The sequence below is a fragment of the Mixophyes fleayi genome, chromosome 3 (genome assembly GCF_038048845.1).
Source record: "Mixophyes fleayi isolate aMixFle1 chromosome 3, aMixFle1.hap1, whole genome shotgun sequence".
NCBI classification, from domain to species: Eukaryota; Metazoa; Chordata; class Amphibia; order Anura; family Limnodynastidae; genus Mixophyes; species Mixophyes fleayi.
In genome coordinates, this window is record NC_134404.1 from 153,714,072 (window position 1) to 153,728,740 (window position 14,669).

Sequence of the window (14,669 nt, forward strand, 5' to 3'; positions counted from 1 at the left end):
TTCTCTATTTGTGTTCTTAAAGACTTCACATGTCATTTTTATGACTTTACTTTTATATAGGGAATTGTTTGTATACAGTATCTTTGAGGGAATGTAACTGAAAATTTCCAAAGAGCGACGGCCTGAACTAAAACTTAAGCTGGATACACACTACAGAAAATTTCTCCTGATGTGACAACTGAAAGTTGTCTCGATTTTCCACTATTTACCGTTAGATCTGTGCTCTTCATCTGTCATAACAATCTGCTGAAAAGATTGTGACTCTGTAAACTCTATTTAGCCCTGCCTACACTGCTGGTTAGAAGAGTGTACACACTGCAGAATTTGCCCAACATTCTTCCATCATTATAGAGAACTGTAGTCTGTTTATAAAATCAAATAATATGTGCTTTGGAACGATAAAACATGATCGTTGGCACGTACACACTAATGGGATATCGTACCAAACTGTCGTTTATCGTTTTTTTTGGCCCAATAATTTGGTGAAAAGCCTGTAGTGTGTACCTAGCGTAAGTGGTGGCAGGAATCTGTGATTAATAGTGTGTATGTGCTAACTTTGGAGTGGTGGTGCTTGTTGTAACACAAAATAAGTATTTTCTATAGTCCACTGATTTAAGACTTACAGGATTTATACAGCCATCCATCTCCTTTTCTCCTTGGTAAATAAACGTAATATTGATATCTTGGCATCTTGTTAATTTTAATCCTATATGGAGTTAACCATAGTAGCAGATTTCTTTTGGTAACTATCAGAGCTCAACATAAAACTGAAAGAGGGAACCTCCCAGGTGCAAGGCCTGACTTGGGTTGAACAGTTTAACTCTCCTTCATATGCCTTTAAATATGACCAGACCCTGTGACCAACTGTGCAAAAAATAAAATAAGTAAATTGTTTGCTTCTGTGCCCATCTACTGTGCTCCTATATGAGCCTTGCACAGTTACTCTCACCAGGTGATATGTTTTTTCATCTGTTCACTGAAAGGGTCTCAAACAGACATTCACTGATTTGTATAGCTGGGTACACACTATACGGTTTTTGTCCAATCGGCTGAATCAGCCGACATACGAGCGCTCATTCAAAAGTCGGGTCAGTGTGTGCAGTGACACGATGATCGAAAGTCTGCCCAAATGGACGATTGTCGCCTCATTTGGTTGGTCGTACCGATATTTTCGTTCCAATCTCGTTTCCGCTGTGTAGTGTGTATAAACTTCCGACCGTTCCACGACAATCCTCCGATACTTCCTCGACCTGGGGGGCATGTGTATGTTAATTTTTTATGTCAATCCTAATCCCACGTGGTGCGGAATCCGCACATCACTGACTAGTGTTTTGTATTGATGTATATTGCACCGGTCTGGCTGCAGACCATTACACTTGTGTTATTCATATTTACTCTTTTTACACTTTTACCTTTATAACCTATTAAAGTTATATTAACCTTGATTAACTTATAATTGTGAAGAACCCAGAATAAACCACACAGTGTTCAAGCAACATTTTTATTGCAGGAAAAAAGTACAAAAATTTTAACACACACAGCTGTCTGAAAGATCCGCATGAGAAGGGAGTGCACCCATACCAATCAGAGAGCTGAGTACTGCAAAGTATTATTTTTAATATTTAGTATTTTTAAAAGTGCTACTGGTTTGTGGCAGAACAAGTCTTGATGTCGCTTGGGTTTCTATTCCCTTTGATTTCTTTATCTACGATACAAGGAAATAAAAAATGTTTACCATTTAACTTCTATATCTGTAATTTATATTCAACGACATACTCTCATTTTCTCACATTTCACACTGCTCGAGATCTGTTTATATTTTGGTCCCTGTGGCGAAATTGCAACAATAGCGGGCTTAACCTCCAAGCATTCTGGAAAACACATTTTGGTTATTATAACTGTACAGGTATGTGCCCAAAGCATTTAGCTTTATGTGACACTAGAATGAAATAAAGTCCTTCTAGCAGGTACACTACATGTGCTACTGACCTTTTTTAGTGTCGTTGTCGTCCTGGTCCAGTACTTTGACCATCATCTCCACCTCTCTTGGGCTCATTGGATTTGCTCTTTGCTCTTCTTGAGTATCTCCATCCCCCACCTTAACTTTTCCAACATTTTTTGGCCCTTCCAGCACCATCTCTGACTTTGTCTCCGTCTCCCTAGCTGCAACCCCCACTGACACCTTCTCACGCTCCTCGGCGCCAAACAGTTTCCTCTGTCATTTTATACACTCAGACATGGGCGTTTGTTTCTGCTGTGGACCAATCAGCGATGATGCCCGCCGAGAATGGAGCATTCCATTACATACGAAGGGATTTTATTATTAGGGAATATTCATTGCATTGCACTTTAGCAGTTAAATGTTTTTTCTAAATTAAATGTATATTACTAAACTTCTATTTTATCGAAATGAATAAAGAGACAGTGTAGTCTTTTTTTTTTTATGCAGCTTTGGGTGTTAACTTTAACGAAAGCTCTGCCCCTTTATACTAATGCCTTTGGTATCTCGTTACATTTCCCTCAAATGTCGCTGCAGTGTGTACGAAATTAAAATCATTGTCCACGACAACATGGCTGTAAAAAGACGCTAAAGGGATGTCCGCTCTTCCCTTTATCGTCCTAAACAAGGCTAGTGTGTATGCAGTCCATGGACCGAGCTATCGGACCATCGATCGCATATAAAATCGCTCGGCATAAAAAGTTGGTCGAAATTTCTGTAGTGTGTACCCAGCTTATGAATGAGCTCTTGATTTTTATGATGGTGAAAAGCGACATGTCATTGAGAGAGTAAAGGAGAAAAAGCAAACATTGTTCCTACAATAAAACTTACACATGGGCTTATGTGTAAACATTTACATAGAAAATAGGCAACCTTTCTGTCTTCCTTAAAAAAAAAAAAAAAAAAAAAAAAAAAAAGTATAAAACATTTTTTAGATATGAATTATGATTGGTATCATTTTAAATCAGTGGTCACCTCTACATTAATAATTACTGTACTTTCTGTGGTTTAAAATAATAAAATATGTCCAATGTTAAAATTGTAAATGTTGTGTTTACATGTACTGAAAAAGAATTGTCTGCAACAAATAGTAAGCAATTGTTTCTCAGGTCAGAGTTTCTAGGGAAACTATTCTGATTTTAGTCAAGTTATGTGAATTGCTTATGTTTTCTATGACTAGGGATTTCAGATCTCCCAAAAATATATTCAGTGGTAGAATTTTTGGGGGAATATTTCCTTTTATTGATGCTCTGAAGCTCCAAGGGTGAAAAAAATAATAAAATATTCTTTACTTTGATATTTTTCCGTTTTTAATTAGAATGTGTATATATAGGTGGGCGTGTGTGTGTATGTATGTATATGTCCTTGTTTTGGATTTGGAATAACTTCGCATTTTTTATGGTTTAGGATGCAGATTCCCCCCCCCCCCCCCCCTCTAAAATCCCCCTCTTTTTTTTCCCACTAAAATCACATTTTTGCTCCCCCCCCCTCCACATTATTATTATTATTATTAACCTCAGTAACATTAATTGCAAGTCATTTGCAGTCAATTTTGACCACCTCACAGGTCACAATATTTTCATACACTTTCAAACAAAGATTGCTAAGCGACAGAGCAATGACTCAAACACACGGCAGTTCCTAGCACATCTAGGAAACATTGGCACACAGCAGTGGCAGAAAAGAAGAGTGATGCAATTAGCAAAGGATCGCTCCTCTTTGTGTGTTACCTATATAACACAGTACAATGTAACTGCAGATTTAGAAGATCAAGCCTGCCAGACCTATTCTTTCTATTTCAGCAGTGACAATTCGCAATCAAGCTCTCCTGAATGTCACTGGAGACTTTGAAGAACATGGCAACCCCTCCACTTACTATTCTATCTATGACGCTGCCCACCTGCACTAGACTGTCAAGAACTGTAATACCCTTTTGTCTCCCTCTGTGAAATGGCGCTGGATCGCAGTGGAGGGCGGTACTTATGGAATCCAAAACTCGCGAGATCCGATGACGAAACAATGACGTTTTGCCTCATTTTCAATTCTGAGAGTGGTGGGCTCGGCTCAGTACTCGGATCTGCTAAGTTCGGGTGTGTTCAGTTCTCGGGGAACCGAGCCTGTGCATATGTAGTGTGTGTATATGTATAGTGTATATATATTTTGCAGGTTTTTTTTCTCCCAGACATTAGAAATGCAGGTTAGAGCCTTACATGATTTGTGTGATTAATATGTATAAACCTGACCTGCTTTGAAGTTACAAAGTGTTGACTAGATGAGACAGTTGCTCCTTTGGGATATTAAGATAAGATTTTTGCATAGCATGGTGGCTTGCATGTAAAGCTTGGATACTGTTCATTCTTTTTTTTACATTAAGCCTTTTATGTTCCTACTTTTCTTTCAAAAAATGCTTTCTTAAAGCCGTACTACCACCAATTTGTAACATTTTACTAACATGCTCCTCCCCCTATCCCTCTAGCCTGTAATATAGAACTGGCAATGCAATACCGTTCATCACTTTAATATGGCATGACCAGTCACAAACTATTCACATTACAGCTTGTGATTGGTCCTTCTCCTACTATTCTACGTAGATTTTAGTGTTGCAATGGTAAGAATGGAGGCTTTGGCTTGCTATAACATTGCATTGGTGTGTTAGTGGTTGCTTCATAGTTATTAAGCAATTGCATGTCATCAATTATCCATAATGTCCCAAGAAGGACAAAATTAAGAGTTTTTGACAAGAAAACAGACAGCAGAGGGATATTCTTAAATTTTGCTTGTTTTGTAGAAGTTACTATTGCAAATATATTCACAAATGTGTTATGTAAATACGATTAAAAAAATAACTTTACACCTCTAAATAATAGTGTTTGCACAAAAGCAACTATATACAAACGTATATTTTGCACAGCATTCAAACACTGTTACAATCTACGTAAATCAATAACAAAGTATCCCCATGCATTAATTTGTCTGTCTCGTTACTTTTACTTTCTCACATACAATGAATTTAAAAAGTCTATCTCTATTGAAATTCCACCTTTTTAATGTGACCGTGAAACCAACAAAATTAATTTTTTAAAAAAAGACACTTTTTAGGAGAAAAGTAAAAATAAAAAAACTACAATACATTGGTTGCATAAGTGTACATACCCTAAACGAATACTTTGTGGTAGCACAATTTGCTTTTAATATAGAAGTGCATATTTTTGAATAAATCAACTTCACGCACCTGGACAATTCTATCCCACTCTACCCTGTAAAAAAAAAATCAAAAAAAAAATCATCAAGGTCCATGAAACTGAATTTCTGTGCACAGCTTTCTTAATAATAATTAAAGATAATCTTTAGACCTGGACATTGACAGGGTCGTTCCAAAATCCCAGCTTGCTACATTACCCCATAGCCCAGACATATGCACAATATGGCAAATTGTTGTCACATGACCAGTTCCTGACATAAATTCCTGCAACTCCTTTAATGTTGCCTCTTGGTAGCATGCCTGATGGGTTTTCTCCTTGTCCAGGCATCAAATATTGGAGGATCTGATCATGGCACTGTCCTTGTTGGAATACATTTCCTTGACTTATTGATAAGTCTTTACAGTGTTCCATGGTACATGTAACACCTTTGGTCATTGTAATGACTGATGATTTCATGCCACCACACACAGATTTAGATAACAAAAAAGTATGTAATGTGTGCGCACGCTGAATAAAACTGTTTTAATTGAAATAAGATTGGGAAATGCTGTAATCAGATGTGTGGGCTCATGTAACCATTGGAAATGCCTTACACTGGAATCTAGCGATTACATCTAACTGAAGCTATTATGGGAGTACATCTGAATCATATCATACTGGGTCATATTGCTGGTACAAGGAGGACAGTTTGAAGCAATACGTTTGGTTGCAGAAATATATGAATAAATGGGCTTGCATAAAATATAAAAGAATTGTCTTAAACATCTTGAGGATAAAAGATTGGAACCCTCACTTTAGTTAACATTTTATGTTTTAATCCGATCTTTCACACGTTTTTCTTTCTTTATACCAAACACTATATTTAAATTAATGAAAAGTTTGATATTTTTCACAATAAACTTTATTGGGAATTTTATGTGAGCTTGAATATTGAATTTAGTAAAATATGTAATTTTAATATTTCATTAGTATAATGGAGGAATCAATGTGTCCCAATATCTGGTTCTCTTGGCCTTTCCCCCCCTACCCTGCAATTTCCACATTTTCTGCCATATTTTCTCCACTTATTGCTGATAGTCTTCACATTATTTCATGGAACATGAAATGTCTCTGACATTCTTTTATACCCATCTCCTGATTAGTTACTTTCAACAAGGAGATCCAGTAGATGTTTCAAAAGCTCCTTGTGGACAATGCATGGCTATCCCAGTAGGATGCAGCCAAAAAAACTGCAAGGAACTTCTACAAGGACAGCTGCTTTCTATGTGGAGTTAATCACAAACACTTTCATTACTGGCAAGTGTATGCTAATTACCTTTTGAACATGTTTTTGAATGTGATTGGCTAACTGAACGTAGATACAGCCCCATTATGAACGTTTGTACACCCTTATGCAACCAGCGCATTGTAGTTTTTTGTGTCTTTTTTCCTACAATTGTCTATTTCTGTTTCATTTCAGTTTTGTTGGTTGCAAGATCATAAGGTGGAAAACTGTTTAACATGATCTAGATTTCAAGCCTTAAATCCCAAACGCCTGCTTTTTCAATAGTGGTGTGTAGACTTTTTATATCGCTGTAGTATGCAAGACTGGAAAATAACATACTACCACAAATACCAATTACTTTCTACAGCTAGCTTTTCTCAGGTTATATGAATATATAGTGTGTGTACATGTAGTTTCTAAGTGATTGAAAACCCTATTAGCCTGGAATCCAGTGCCAACTTCCGTTTGCGGCTCAATGAATCGCACCACAGCATTTAGGAAAGACAAGTAGCAAGTGGCACTGGTGAGGCCAGTAGTGATTCACTTTCCCAGCGCTCCTCAGTAAATGTTGCCTGCCAAAATTGTGAGTACCATCCAGTTCCTCATATTTAAAATAATGTACTTGCACATAAAAAAAATTGCAATACCTAAAATCGTATAAAACCACTTCTGTAGATGAAATTCCCTGGGATAGTCCAGCGTGGTCTCTGCTGGTATTGTGGGAAGGGTCTTTTTCTTATCCTTCAACACGTTTCGACTTTAGCCTTTGTCATATATTGTACATTTTCTGTATCCAGAGAAAAATTCCCCAGCACACTGCTATAGCCAGCAAAGGAGCAGCCATTTCTACTGGTACATAAAAATGCAAAAGTCTCAGTTGCACACATTTGCAAATATATATTAAGCCACCCGACACTCCACGCCGCTTCTATTAATAGGTTGGTCCTAATGCTAAACAGTGAGAGTCCCATATATTTGGGCCATACATATATGACAAATATCTACAAAAGAATGTGTGTCCAAAACAAGATCTGACCCAAGTGTTATTTCAAACATTTATAAAAATTGTACTGGTTTTTGTGTGTGTGTGTATATGTATATTCCTATCCAGACAAGACTGGAAACCATATAAAAATAACCTTTTAGTATTACTTTTAAACCCAATATAAAGCTGTTCCATTATACCATCCTTAGCAGGAAATCAAATAAAGACAGATAAGCAGCATAATTATTTTACAACACACTCATCTTGTGCTGATACTGTTGGACCATTGCTCATGATAGTGTGTGTATATGTGTATATAGATATAGATATAGATAGATATATAGATATAGATATTATTATTTTAATTTTTTTTTTATTTTTTTTTTATCTCTATGTCCGTTTTCTACTTGTGGCTTAAAGTCTGTGTCGGCAAGTAGTTGTGATCTTGTGATTGCTGATTGACCTGTTGATGAGATCAATCCAGGAACGATTGGGTTTCAGCAAGAAATATGTTTAGAAATTAAAATAAGAATATACCAATTTGCTGACTGGTAGTTAATTCAAAAGAACAAAATAGATTATAAAAAGCAATTGTCACTAAGGGCTCGTACACATGGGTATTGAAAAATTACACTAGTTAAAAGCAATAATAGAATCGTGTACTTTGGTCTAAATTTTGGAGGACAGAGCTTTGTAATGTGTTCTTAATTTTTCCCTGTGCAATTGTATTTTATTAAGCATTAATGCTTCCAAGTGCTGTAGACAACGTCAAGTTAATGCAAAGTGAACACTTGTTAGAAATTGTGGTTTGTATATGCCCATTCACTTACATTAGTTTTGTGGACTGTCCTCATCAAACCACATTAAATAGTCTTTATAAATGCGCTTTAAATGTGTAGAATTTACACCCAATACGAAGCACAAATAAATGGAAGAATTCCAAACACTGTTTATCATTGGGAAATAAATATAAAGGTCCTAACACACACTTATTTTGTAAGAGCTGACCGCTGTATTAATGCAGGCATGTTGCCATTGAAAGTAGAGACCATCAACTTAGAACTCGTTTCTTGTGTTCATATTAAACAAAAAATATAAAACTTATAAATGTTTATGTATATAGACATTCAAATGTATATATTCCTATTGAACATAGTGTAGTGAACTTTTTTGCAGCTTATTTGTTTTGATCATGCTTCATCTTTTCTGGTCATCAGCTATTGCATTCTGTTTGATTAGTATTTACAGTGGAAGGATATTTAAAAATCCTTTTGACACTATGATGGTGGTTTAAGTATTTTGAAGTATTTTATTTTTGCTTTATGATGTGGACCAGTTACATTGTATATACAGCTTAATACATAATGTGAGAAGGTGACTGGTAGACTCCTAGGACATTGTGGTATGTGTTCTAAGAAGGGGCTAATTATGTACAAGATCACCTGGGGGCTTGTCTCTTTTATAAGGAGGGTGTGTATACAGAACTTGTTGGGAGAGGATTTGGGGACTGACCTGTGACTCTGTGACCAGTGTTGGTAGAATACATTGGATTTGTTTTTATATTAGTTAGAGTTCAGAAGAGCACGGTTTATTTACGGTTATTGTTTGGCTGCTCACAGTCCAGAGCTGTGTGAACTTTTTTTTTAATTTTTTTATTATGCCAATAAAGCCGGACTGGGTTAAAACTTTTTCCCGTGGATTTTCTGATTTGTAATGCAGCTAGTCTATTTAGTCTCCAAATCCACTCAGGAAACGTAATGATGAAGTCATTGTAGTTAATATGACTTACAAAAGTATATTTAAGGGAGATTTATTAATTTCACTATTTCGTTTTTATTAAATGATAATGTTGAGTAAACACATGGAAAAGTATTTTTTGACAAGAGAAGTGTATTGCATTTGCGCACAAGCCATGCACAGGAAAAGCATATATGTTAAGTTGGGCACATCTGAAGATGCGTCCAGCCATGAATCAGTGTTTGCACCAGTACAAGTGTATCTGCTTTTCCTTGCAGCTGAAAGGTATTTTTTTCCGTAGAGGCATTAAACCAAATTTTCTACTTAACATCCTGGAGGTGAGAGGGGCCTAGGTCCTTTCAATATTTAGCTATAGGCTATTTTGCTGCAACTAGGATATGAGAGGTGAGTTTGCAGACTGAATTCCTAAAACATGTATAGGGAGGCAAAGGGGAATAGACCAGGGGGAGAGAGAGTCTCTAAATGTAGAGTGCAATTTCAAGCATTATATTAATTTCCCTCCAGAAATTATATTATGCCACTTCCATTAGATATGGTTGAAATGTGTTCTAAGCCCACGTCCACACCAGCATAAGGGTGAAGTAACCAACAATATCTTATGCAGTCTTGTGGGTACAAGATACCACCTAATGAAAATTGTATTTAAATGTTCTTTAATCAAAGTGGTAATAAAAGCCTTTGAAACCCTAGTCCTAATTCTTATTCCTCATCTAGGTTTTTAATTAAATAATATTAACTCCAAGATCAATAACTGACCTAGAAAGTTTAAGATTGAGGCTAAATAAAATGGTCTCAATCTTGAGCCCCCTAGAGGATGATGGGGGAGAAAACCAGACCACTAGTTGGCATAAGTGGGCAGCATAATATTTTGATATGCCTGGTAGTACCCTACCACCATTGCAAGATCTTATACAGGTGGAGAACTTTAATCTGGGTAGTTTGTTCACCCAAATAAATGTGTGTATTTCCCGTATTTAAGAGCACTGAGTAGGACTAATATAGAATCCGAAGTAGAATATTCATTTTTACAGCAAAAATGCAACCAAGCCAGAGATAATATACTTCTCCCATGTGTCGAGGTCTTTTTTTAGGATTTCAGAAAACAGAGTAGGAGAATTTTCTTTATATTGCGTGGAATAGGAATTTTGTGATATAAATCCCCAAATATATATATATATATTTCTTTATCTGCCAGTTTATATAATTTTCTGTTGATATATGTTTATTGCTGTCTGGGATATATAGTGGAACAGCTTCAGATTTCTAATAATTAATTTTATACTGTCTAATATGAATTGAGAACTTTTATAGTTGAGGTGGGACATATGTGGGACAGTCAAAGTGACCAGTGACCCGCTCCGAGGACCGCGTGAGGCGGTACACCTGTCAAATCGTAACACAGGTGTCCTAAGGCGAGGACAGAAACCTCTCATAATGTGTGTATGTATAGTGTTTAAGATTTTTGAGACCGTATTCTGTTCTAAGAATATTATATCATTTCTTGTATATGTATTGTGGATTTAGGATTAACAGATAAATCTTTAGCCAGTGGATCCTAATTCTCCGTGAATAATGTATGGAATGATTTTTAAGAATGACTATTAAGTCTCTCTAAAGAGGATGATGGGAGAGATTTGATCTGTCCATTTCATTGGTGCGCGTTAAAATCTCCTTTCAAAATCACCTTCTCCTTCCGTTTTCAATGGTAATCTTTCCTGCAGTAGTCCAAATGGACATGTCAAGGAGTGTGAATAGACTGCCACAGCATGATATATTGCAACTACATTGCTAATGATATACTGAAGGGGGGAAAATCGCTGCTAGATAGTGATGCTAATAGTCATCATAATTGTGTACTGTTGTACCAGCCCTCCGGTAACCTCAAAAGATATGCCTCCTAAAAGGCGTCTAATTATGTCACAATTCCATGAACATTGCTCTTCCTGTACTCAGCCTTTGCTTGCCCATCTATGTCTACCTCCATTCTTCCTTTCCAGGGGAAAAGGAGATGCAAGTCAATGATGTGCAAAAAACTAATAGCAGATTTATGTATACGCATTTTTGAGGCACAAAGACCACATTTGAAAACATCAGTTTGATTATTCTCAGCTACGTACTAATTTCACTTTTTTTCTTGTTCCTGAATGTGTTTTAACCTGAGCTCAGTGGTACATCTCGAAAGTTGGCTTCTTATTACCATTGGAGGGAAGCATAAAGTTGTCTGGTTTACTACTGAGTAGATTTAGTGTTCAATGTGAGAACACTTTCTCTGTTGACATTTTAGCAGAGAAAGTAACATTGGGGCATAATTGTTCCATTAGAGTGATCGACTATACATGTAGGAATCACGGATAAAGTATGCTTTCAGATAAAACCTATTTTTGTGTGTAAATGGCTTCTGCTTCCTACATAACCATTCCACCTAATACGTCTGGGTAATTCACATTTGAAATGAGGTTACGCACTCTGATACTGCAGGGGAAAAGGCTTCTATATTGATTTATCATTATAGCAATTGTTCATGTTAAGCTCACGTGTATGTGATCAGACCATTGCTCTGTCAGAAAAATGCAAGAAGTTTTTATTCCATAGATTCATTATTTAAAGTCACATTGCATTTTGCTTTCTGGATAATAAATTCATAGTTCCCATACTGTGTGCACTGTAATATACCAGTTACAGCTGCCCAAGCTGTCAGCTTTCCTCACAAATCAGTAATAACACATTCCGCCCTCTCATTATAAGAACCATATACAGTCATACATACCTGAAAAACCAGTGCCCCAGATGCCTCCAAACTCTCTGGGGGAAAATAACAGGGCAGAATGAATTTCTTCATTAAAATAAAACTTACATTAATGCATTATAGAACACATTTGTCAGTATAAATCAATTGAATGTGTTATAAAAAAAATCTCATATTGATACTTAACCAATAAAAAAAGAATGTCTGTTACATTTCTTTGAATTTAGAATAGTGAATATTGGAAAAACCCAACCACCTAGAATGCTCTAGTTATCTGTATAAACCAATGTTAATATCACAGCCTTTTCTCAGACATTTACTATCAACCATCACAGATCAGACCGTTTTTTAAAGATAGCTAATTTCGTTAATTAAACAATAATGCATTGAAGTCGGATGGGAATGTTATTAGCGGTGTGGATTTTAAATTTAACTTTTTATTTAGAACTACACCATTGTGTGAATGTTAGTGTGCCCATAGAACAAGAATTGTAGAATTGCTTTAAAGGAAGCAGATATTACTTGAGTGGTGTTTCTTTATCTTCCATGTTTGATGTGCAGCTAGAGGTCATGTAGCTGACTTGTAAGTCTCCCATGTTATACCCCAGTCATACTGCACCAAAACCCCAGTTTTTTGCCGGGGAAAGGCCAGGTGACCCAGGTCGAGGTGCAGTATGAATGGTCCCAGATCGAATTCCCGGGTCATCGGACCCAGGTCTTTTGGTGGCGTAATTTTCGGGTCCGCCCCAGGAAGCCTGCACTATGAATGGTACAACCCGGGTCTCACCAGACACAATGTTAAAGTTAAAAAAAAAAAATCACAAGAGGAGCCAATCCTCTTGTGATGTTGCCTTGGAGAACCTGGACAGACCCACGGTCTACCCGGGATTTTGACTCCAGGGGAGCCTCTGTCCATATACATATATAGGTTCATATACCCGGGATACAGTATGGAAGCGGTATAACAGGTGTCAAGCAGCAGTAGGTAACAATATCTAAGTGTAACACACAGCTCCCAACATTATCAATTTGAAAATTGGGACCAATATTTTACTACCCATTTACTGCCACTTTCATCTCTTATGAAAAATATCCCCAATGTGTTTGTAGTTTGGGGGAAAGGGTTCATAATTAATCTTTGCTTTGTATCAGTGCTGCAATGGCAATTCAGGACTCTGGACAACGTATTTTTCTGCATGCTCAATATGTAAAAATGATCATTTTGAAGTTTATTGGTCCTTAACATATGTAGTACATCTGCTGTAATGTGATCATTTTCACAAGGATCCTAGTATAATACCATTTACGAAAAATAAAAATTAGATCCGTGTCAAGTGTCACATTTTTGCAAATTACCTTATGTAACTTCTTTTAAAAATGCCGTATTGATCTTGTCAATCCTTGATATATTTACCAGTGGTTTGTACAATAAAGACAGTGCTTTTCAATATTTTTAACAGCAGATTTTTTAATTCTGTCAAGTCTATAACACTAAATACTAACATATTTAGTGTTGTGTGCCACCTGTATAGCATTAGACAGATAACTGCTCCTGTTGTATGTTTTGATGAGAGAACCCATTTCAGCTGTTCCTGTGTCTCTTTCCAGGTGCACTGTACCAAGTGAGAAAATGAGATCATATGTTGCTTTGCCTGCCTTGCCGTTTACTAATTCTGATCATCTGTCTTGCTTCTCTTCTTATGCCTTTCATCTGCTCTGTACAGACGTCCTCCTCTGATGCTGTGCAGCCCTCGGCATCCTCTCCTTCTCTGCAAGCTGCTGCTGAGAAAAGCAAATTGGAGGTATATAATTTTCTAGTGTGAAATTTGCAGGCCTTCAAGCATGTTGTAACATGTTAGTTTTTTAGGCATGTTCCATCGCTCAGCTTTGTTTCAACCATTTTTCATTTTTTGATTTTTAAACCACTGTAGTAGACATTTAAACACTCCTCTTTGTGTTTTTCTGTCACTGTTTATTAGATGGTTATGGTGTGCTTCTTGGCTGCTGTGAAATTCTAACTAATTCAGGTTTGTTCTCCAGGTCTAAAGAATTTACCCACGTATCTCTTTAAAAAATATGTTGGAAACCAAAGGTGTTTTTTTTAAGGTTAAAACCAGCAATGTAAGCCAATAATTTGCCTATATTATTTTGTACAGTAGACACTAGATAATTATCTACCGTTAATTAATTTTCTTAGGGAGACTTCATGGCAGCCATAACTATGGGTAGCTTGGTTTCCCTGCGTAAGAAGAGACAGGCAACAATAAAAACCACTGGATGGTATGCAAGGTTGCTCATCCTCTTTCCTTTTGTTTTTGAGTGACTTCCCAAGCTTGTTTCTGAAGACCTGATTCTTGCTTGCCCAAGTTGTTGCCACTGTTCGAATTGAGTGGGTCCTGCGTATCACTCGCACCTTGCAAACATTACTCTTGTAGGTCTAAAAAGATAAAAAAACAACTTGAGCGCTCCCACTTAAAATGATAATAAAATTGAATATATAAATGGTATATTGTCTGTTAAATGTCCCAAACCAGCTTAAGGGTGCCAAACCTTACAAAAACAAAAATACCAATACATAGGATGTGCCAATAAAGTGGGTCTCATTCTAATTAAAAATATTTATTACAATATATTACATCAACCAAGACTCAATTTTTTTAAAAGTAAAACATAATACACATATGCTCGAAAACAGTTGTGTGTGTGTATATATA

The 14,669-nt window shown here is 36.5% G+C and overlaps 1 protein-coding gene across 2 annotated transcripts in view; it reads left to right on the top strand.

The window, feature by feature from the left end:
• The window catches only part of SMAP1 (small ArfGAP 1), a 217,649-nt gene that overhangs the window by 99,448 nt on the left and 103,532 nt on the right, over positions 1 to 14,669 (top strand). The window contains exon 5 of one of the 2 annotated variants that reach the window (XM_075202595.1): positions 13,680 to 13,757. The exons of the other annotated variant lie outside the window; for it this stretch is intronic. Coding sequence (XP_075058696.1) covers positions 13,680 to 13,757 — 78 coding nt within the window. The remainder of the gene's footprint in view (positions 1 to 13,679; positions 13,758 to 14,669) is intronic. 2 annotated transcript variants of the gene reach the window in all.